General features: G+C 30.4%; 2 protein-coding genes across 7 annotated transcripts in view; one reads left to right on the top strand and one right to left on the bottom strand.

Moving 5' to 3' along the window:
• Positions 1-4,733: 4,733 nt before the first annotated feature.
• On the bottom strand, positions 4,734-7,844 carry LOC148598529 (putative peptidyl-tRNA hydrolase PTRHD1). The gene is made up of 2 exons (XM_088560753.1): positions 7,585-7,844; positions 4,734-4,921 (listed from the first exon to the last, which is right to left on the bottom strand). Exons 1-2 carry the CDS (start codon positions 7,771-7,773, stop codon positions 4,751-4,753), a joined length of 360 nt encoding a protein of 119 aa, XP_088416879.1. The 5' UTR covers positions 7,774-7,844; the 3' UTR covers positions 4,734-4,750.
• A 51-nt stretch (positions 7,845-7,895) lies between these two features.
• Positions 7,896-8,916, top strand: part of LOC148598528 (dyslexia-associated protein KIAA0319-like protein) — a 47,590-nt gene continuing 46,569 nt past the window's right edge. For all 6 annotated transcript variants that reach the window (XM_088560747.1, XM_088560749.1, XM_088560748.1 and 3 more), the window contains exon 1: positions 7,896-7,945. The gene's annotated coding sequence lies outside the window, so the exon portion shown is untranslated. The remainder of the gene's footprint in view (positions 7,946-8,916) is intronic.

Raw genomic sequence — 8,916 nt, 5'->3', positions numbered from 1 at the left:
TAACATGTACTTAAATTCCAATAATTGGGTTCCGTTTTTGTCTCCATACAGTCACAAAGTATACACATTTTGTGGTATTAGTTGTTATTTTGTGCAATGTTTTTATTTTTTTCTGTTGTTTAATTTGAGCCATTCCATATTTATTATTCATTTTGTTCAATTAAATTGAATAAGATAGTCATACTATTAGTTTATTAAGTAAAATCTTAATATCAACTTGCTGTTTATTTAAATTTCTAAGTACACTTGTTTTTTTTCTTCATATTTTTATGTCTTGTCTTTACTTGACAATGTGAAAATGACACCCTGTTGTTTACATGTGGAATGAATTAAATCATATCTCAATATTTTGTTAACAGACTATATAAATAGTACATGAGACATGTTTTTTCATAAAACCACAGACAATTTGCAGTCGTATAATGTTTGCTGTCTGCGTTTATGTCCATGGACACTTGGTTTTCTACAATCACTTGAATCCCTATAAATTCCTTACAATTAAAGGGAGGTTGATGTTGGATTAGGGGGTAATGGGAATGTTTTGGTATTAGGGTCAGATAAGTTTTCAGTGAATTGAACTATATATGTCCAGTAAAAACATGGATGTCTAGGATAATGTTCCACAATATTCTATGGTCATAATTGGTTTGGTAATGGTGGTTTAGATTTGAACTGTTTAGTATTGAGGGATTTAACAAGGGCCAGAAACAAGTATTATCCTGATGTTTAAACAATAAATTGACTGAGTTAATAGATATCTTTTGAATTGTACTACATGGTGTCTTACCATATAAGGAAGTCTGGGATGGAGATTTGGGGTTTTGACGTGCTGATTAAGAATTAAGAGCCACAATACAAGCATTTTTCTTATTTCTGGATAATTACTGGAGTTAAAGGGAATGGTTCTCTTTGAAATTACACCACAAAGTTCCATACTCCAAAAAGGAAGCTTTGGATTGATCTTAGAGGTTGTGACTTGAAATATTTTAGGAATAATGGGCCATAAAGGAACAACTTTGGTATTGGGCAAATCTTATATTGTGTTAATTGTCTAATCACAACGAATTTTAAAGATGTATCAAGTTTAAAGACCACTGTGGTTGTATCAAACTGTATACATGCTAATCTTCTCATAAGAATGGAACATTTGAAACATTTTTAATTATACAAATGTTTTGTACTTAAAGTTTTTCTTTTTTTGGAAAAAAAAACAAAACAAAACTACTTAAGTAAAAATATTAATCTGTTGCAATTTGTTCTTTTTTTGCTCAACAATTTATATCTTATATAAACAGATAGAAATCATATGACTATGGGTGAATGTCTACAGTTTCCCAGTGGAAGAATTTTCTGTGAATTTATTTACTTTGTATTTATTACTTTCAATTTATTGTGTTGATCTCATATTGATTGATCTTGACCAGAATTATCTTAATAAGAAATATTCTTTTTGTCATTTTCTAGTCCATAAAATGTACTAGCAAATACAAACTTAGAAAATAATTCCACTGATGGTTCTTCTCTGGAAGTGTGGATCATCCAACTCCTTGATCTAAATTCCACTGATAGTTCTTCTCGGGAAGTGTGGATTATCCAACTCCTTGATCTAAATTTCAGTACACAGCCATTTCCTCCTCATGATTCTTACCTATAAGGGAGGTGACTGCCAGTTGTTGTTGGTGCATATGTCTCCTCTATTTCCCATTTTCATTGATACCAATAACTGAATATCAGATTAGATATTCTATTTCTTATAGTCAAATTGTTGTAGACAGCATTTATTTTCTCAACATTAAATGGTAAAAAAAAGTGATAATTGGCTCAATACTCTCAGCTCAGTTTTATGTATTGAATTGCTTGAAATATTTGAATATCATTGTATATTTAAAAAATAAATATGATGCAGTGTGAACTTAACAAGCCGTGGGCAAATATTGATTATTTTACTTTAGTTGGAAAATGTTCTCTCTGTCGAATAAATGCATGAAAAAATAGTTTTCCATTGATAAATATTAAGTAGCAGTCTTTGTAAGAAACACGCTAATTCTGCAAAATGTGATACACCTAATAAAAGGCTATATATTTTTATAGGTCTATATGACAAAATGTATAATTATTCATTCAAATCAACCCGCTCTTAGGAGGTAATCAACGTTGAAAATGCAATAGATTCTATTGTATTTGAGTGTCATTTACAGAGTTATCTCTCTTAATTTTGAAATCTACAGTGCATTCTATATAATTTTTATTTTCTAAGAACACAGGTTAAATGAAAAACTGAATGTTTACTATGGCAATTCTAACAAAATATCAAAAATAAAATTATGTAGGCTTTTAACCCATGAATCACATTTTGCATTATTCTTAGCTGGAGTGCTACTTAAATACTGTTAACCCAGTTTATTTTTGCTAATTTTGCAGACCAGAAATAATTGCAAAAATAACTCGTCACAAATAAGTCACTATATATATTAGAAAGCATGTAGGTTTCAAAATTGAATTGTCATTTTTAGACTTATAAGTTGGTTTGAAGTTGCCACATTTTGCTACCCATGTTACCTGTAGTGCTAAAATAATCTAAAATAATATATCAAATCCTGTTTTTAAAACTAGATTAATTCATACATTTTCCTCATTTTAAACTGTCTATCGATTTTACATTAGGGTTTTTAAACAGTTTGTTGTTAAATCTGTGTATATAAAATCATGTGTGATATGTAAATACAGTTGTTGAGTATTTTGAATAAATATGGGCTTGGCAGATGGAGTTTTATTTAGAATAAGATTACAACAGTAATGTGGCTACCTGTAGTAATTCCCTATTTTTAGAAAAAAATATACAACATTCATTCCCTATTTGTCTTCATGCTCTTTGTATCACATCACTTCAGATTGCTTTAATACAAATTAAATGATGGGTTTCAGATTAAGTATAAGTTTAGTGATAATCAGATTAAACTGGTGGAAAAAGTCTGTCATTTGACGCAGTTTTTCAAACTTTCTTAAATGCTATATATTAATCATTTATCAGTATGATAACTACGCCAAAACAAATTTAATTATTTCCAGTTACCCTGAACTGAACTTGAAACCACCGATCTGGAAATATTCTGATAAAATTTCTTGTAAATTGTTTCCAGTTCAGATCCTGGTTGGCTTCATCAATGAAAAGGCTGTTCCCAGTAGCGGTAGATATGATCGTAGTGGGGGGGGTTGGGGATTACGTTATCGGAACTACAATTGTGGCAGTTAGACCAATATATTTATGAACATATAACAATTATCCTTAAAAGAATGTCTAAATCACTAGGAATAAATTCAAGTTCATTTTACCAAATTTGTTTTATATACCGGTATATTTTGTCCAAAAAAAAGTTTTGACCTGCATATGTACTGATCTGGTATGTTTTGCTTTGGTAACAGTTATGGCCTTATTATAATGATATTCCTATTGTTTTGTAATATGTGATCCCAACATTATTGTATCAGCAATTCAGCATATATTTTTAGAAAAAAAAAGGACTTTTATGCTAGGATGCATTTCAAAAATTCTGTTGTAAACAGATGTGGTGCAGATTACTTATACCCTTGAAATAAAAATTGGTGAGGAGGTATATATATATAAGTACCTGCCAAATAATTTCCACAATTTCTGGAATATATCTCTGATTTCCATTAAGCATAAGGATGCAGTGTTAGATCTGATCAATTCTTTTTTTAGTTCAATCAATGTCCGGTTTGATTTGCATCAACTGCTTTTGTTTTCCTAAGACATGCAAGAGTAATCAAGGGAACCAAGGTTATAGCAGTAATCAAAAGAATGTAATCCAGGGACAAAGACCAGACATGGAAAACAGACATACACAACAAAGAACATAAAGTAACTAAAATCATACATACAAAGTAACAAAAGTAAATGAGCAACTCAGACTCCACTAAAAACTGGGACCAGGTGCACCGGTAGGGTAAGCGTCCTCTGCTTTTCTAGAAACAACCGCCGAGTTGCTCATAAAAATTGCAGTTTACCGAATAATGAAAAAAGCAATAAAATGTAATCAATTCTAATGAAATCACTTGTAGATGAATTTTTTTCTGGAAAAATTCTTATTAAGTGGACAATAAGTCTAGGCTGACATTTGGCTGAAAAAGATATTGACTTGCATCCAAAAAATATGGTTGTAGTATCTGACCAATATTTAGTCCACAATTTCTTGAATATTACTGTGAATTTTCATTAAGCTTAAGTATGCAGTCTTGTATCTGTATTATTATGGATGTGTGTTAGGAATTTTCTTTTTGTCAAGGTATATAAGAGCTGTTAATGGACTTCGGGATTACACATACTGCATCAAGGACAGTTTCAGTTTTTTTTACTTTATGTTTCTAAGTTCTGTTTGTAGTTGACAATCTGCCATCCTGTACTTTATCTTGTCTTTGTTTTTGTTACTTCTGTCCGTTCATCTACTTAAGATGTAGTACCAAAAAAAGCTTTGAGGGATTATATCAATAAATTTTGTTACAATAATTGCTCTTGTGAAAGAAGGTTCCATTTGATGGTGTGAGGAATGAAGCATAGTCAGACGTGGGTTTTGGCAATGCAAAACTAGGGTCACAGGAAAGAGTTTTTTTTGTACTTTGCTTGAAGTGAACAGATACATGATATTCTTGATCCACGGTAACATTTTCACTTGCATGACCAGTAATTAAACCCCCGAAAAAAATCTACATAGACATACAATTCATATAATATTTATCTAAATAATTTAAATTCTTTAAAATATTGTTGGACAGATTCCTTGTGGTACGGTCTAACAGCTACACAGGTTGGTATGTTTTCAGGCTGTTCAATCCATAATTTATGGTCAATACTGTTCTCTGTGAGGGTACTGGATAAGTCTTTTAAACTTTGTTCATCTTTTGCCTACAACAGAATTAGATAAACTCAAAGAGTACATAACATACATTGTATAGTTGATTTATTTTTATATCAATTTCCTTTATACTGCCAATCATGGATGGGATTTATGCATCATTCAAAAATTTTAAATCCTACAACATTACTTTTTGATGTCACATCAGGTCATTTACAATACTTTTGAGTTGTAAATATCTCATTTCTCAATCACAGAAGCAATTTCAATGTTCTAGTTAGTTCAGAAATATGAATTCATTAATAAGAATGAATCAGAATGTGATTGAGAATGGAGCCTCAAAAACAGTAAGAGGGAGTTTTCTTTGAACACAAGAAACATAGTAGGTACTGGTACATGTACATGTATATGCACTTTTACTATATAGCCCATTACTACCAGAATTCATATGCAAATTTATCTTTTTTTTTCATTATTATGGCAATATACATACCTCAGTAAAATAATCAAGTATGTTAAAGGTTCAGAAATATGCATTTACCATGTGTGTATAGGTTATTTTATATGTCTGTGAAGGTTTGGTCTTAGGCCTACTGAATCTTTCTACAGACCAGGAAATTTAGTCATCTTTAAATTGAAATAATTGAAAAATCGTAGAAATATTTATTCTCATAAAGAATATCAATCAAACTTCATCTATGAATCATTCAGAATTTAAAATTTCTGCAAAAATAAGCCTGGTAAGAACTGTAAGTCATGTCATTAACAAAGGAGCCAGATAAAATTATTTCTAAAAGCAAATACGATATTGCCCATACATTTGTTTAATGGTTTTGTCACTAGACTGTCAGCAAGTGGTCTAGGTTCTCAGATAATGATCAGTTTCATAATATATTTTGAATTTTAATTTTCATGGAAGGGCAACAATATTGCTTTTGTCTTCATTCAGGTAAATTCGGCCTGCATTGTAAGAATGTTGTAGCATCTCTAGATAGTGTACCAATAACAGCTCTCTTGACTTGAAAATATTGAGAAGTAATACAGTTATTTATACCATGAGAATAGTTATGGTGTATATGTCAAAAAGACAACTCCATCGGGATGAAACTGTTGGCCCAAAGCCACATATTGGTGCATTGGTAAAGCCCAGACATGAAGGATGGCCTACCTACATGTTCACTGTAGTATATGTAGGTATTTTGATATGAAATAGCAGCTAAAGGATTCATTCAGTGTGTTACTAGACCAGCAGACTGTCACCAAGCACACTAAAGGATTCATTCAGTGTGTTACTAGACCAGCAGACTGTCACCAAGCACACTAAAGGATTCATTCAGTGTGTTACTAGACCAGCAGACTGTCACCAAGCACACTAAAGGATTCATTCAGTGTGTTACTAGACCAGCAGACTGTCACCAAGCACACTAAGTTCAGTAGATATGATTTCGAGATAAAATTTATATGTTCCAGAACTCAACAGTTTAAATGCATTTAGGTGCATGCGTGAATTTTTTCTTATAAACAAAAAAAGTAATTGTATTAATACATTATTATTTGTTCATCATAAACTGTTTTAGATTGATGCAAGTTGTTTCAGCCACACTATCACCTTGGCCATAGTCACTTCGGCCGTAGTTATCTCTGCCACAGTATATTTCATCCATACATTTTTGAATGCGTTAAACTTATAAAATTACAGTAATAATTGATTAAAGAAGCATTTTTTCATAAGTAGAAAAAAAAAGATGAATAAAATATTAATAATTACCATTCATGCTTTTGATTAATTGCTAAAAACTACTGAGAAAAAAAGAGTTTTATTTAAGAAACAACAATAAAGATAATTTATAGAATAACTTGAACAATTACCTAAGCTATGTTACTGTAATAACTTAAGCTGAAAGGGTGGCAAGATAAAAAAAAAATTGTTATCTCTGAATAAGATGCATAAGAAGTAATACATGTATTTTAAGTTTCTTTTAAATAATACAAAAAGGATCCCAAAATGCTAATCCATTATTCACAATGTCATTTTCAGTTTGTAAAGAATATGTTATTTGTGTATTTTCTGTTGCTTCTTGAATGGCTAGATGTAACACAAAATAATATTATTTATTCTAATAAAACTATTTTACCACAAAAGAAGCATCTTGATGATGATGATTAATATGAATCAAATCCAAAAAAAAAATACTTATAAAACTGACTGCATATTAAAAACTTTAAATCATCATAACTTTTTCATTTTTAAAGATCATTGAAAAATTCTTTTGGTTCCCAATATTGCAAATAAAATTCTTTTCATCCATGGAATTCTTAAATAAATATTCAGTAATTAGACTATATGTACATAAGATTTTAATCATAATTTTATGCAAAAATAGAGGTTTACATATAAATATTACTACAAATTTATTTCTTTCAAGTAAAACAGTTATAAATTAACATACATGTACATAATTAAGAAACATTTTACAGAACCAAAATTGGATATAAAACAACAAAGTTATAAAGTTTTGAAAATTGGGATTCTAATCATGAAAATGTCAATTGTTTATTTGCCAACCAATTTGACACTTAATGATATGCAAATTAGTAAAAATGACATCACAAATAAGATTGGCGAGTATAAGGAAAATCATGATCATCAATTTTCAACACCTTATTTTTTTTTTTTTAAGATGGGGCACTTTTCAAGATAAAATGTTCTTACCTCAAGTATCACTTTGTGCATTCTGTCCAAATCAGACAGGTATGTTTGAGTGTCTTGGTTCTGGTAAAACATGTGAATCACAGCAGTACAAGCATGGCAGGCTTGGGCAATCAATGCTCCAACTGGCCATTTCAATGTCTTTAATACATCTCTCCTAATAATCACATACTGAACGATGTTAGTGCCCATATTTGCAAATTTTATTTTTTTATGGGCGCATCCATGTTGTAGGACCGTATTTGTTTACAAAGTCAAACTCCTTTTGATTGGTCAAAATTGCTTGTAACAACCAATAAAAAAGCTGTTTGTTTAGAGAGTTAAAGCTGTCAAGATTTGTAAAGCCAGATACACGTCAGGAAAGGTAAATATTATCAAAATAAGTTTTATCAGGGCCTCGGGGTACTTTTTGTCATTAATTAAGACTGGCATGTTATAAATACGTCTGTCCTAATTGAAATTGATTAGAAAATAACAGGTTACAAGCAATTACACATGTAACACAGCCTATCGATTTCATCTGACATGATGTTCAAACAAAACTTCACTACAAATGTATATTTATCTATTTATCAGCTGTTCAGTCTTTACCTTGTGAATGAAGTATTTTAACAAATGGTATAACAATGATACTTTTAACATCTGTAATTTTACAGACTATATACAGAGGGGGCTTTTTTTATTTATGTTGCTTTGTTGGTATTATTATCATGATTAATATAGTTCAACTCTCACAGCATATACTAACATACTTAGTTTTAAAATGAAAATGATGACCAATTACAGGTAATAAAACCCCAGTTTGAGTTTTGAGGTCCCAAACCTTTAGACAAAAATATAGTTTGGACAAATTTGTAGGTGTACTGTTCCATATGAACTAGAACACACTATGTACATATACAATCAGTGACAGTGCATATTTTTAGTTGATATTACACATTCAAACATGACAAAGGTACATTTTCATACCATGTAATTTTTTGAGATATTCGGGTTGATTTTAAAAACTTAATGATGTTTGGTGTCCATGAACATACATGTAACTCTTGCTGTCTTCAGTCTCAGAGCTTCTTTTCACATGTACTACCGGTACTTATGACAGTTATTCATTATTGAGGTTTCGTTTTTTTTTAGTAGTTTTATGGAATTGTTTTATCATTTAAAGTACATGTACTTCTGTCCTGTTATTGAGTTCCATACAAAATATTCATACAATGAGAGTCATTGACAATGTACATACATGGTAAGTATATTGAACACAGTCTTGTGTTTTGCAATTGACAAATACATTAAATACAGACACCTGTACCAAAAGATCATTTATAAATATTTGTA

The sequence above is a fragment of the Perna viridis genome, chromosome 14, assembly GCF_037379345.1.
Source record: "Perna viridis isolate PV_CMFRI_1.1 ecotype Kerala chromosome 14, ASM3737934v1, whole genome shotgun sequence".
NCBI classification, from domain to species: domain Eukaryota; kingdom Metazoa; phylum Mollusca; class Bivalvia; order Mytilida; family Mytilidae; genus Perna; species Perna viridis.
This window is presented reverse-complemented; position numbering and strand designations above follow the sequence as displayed.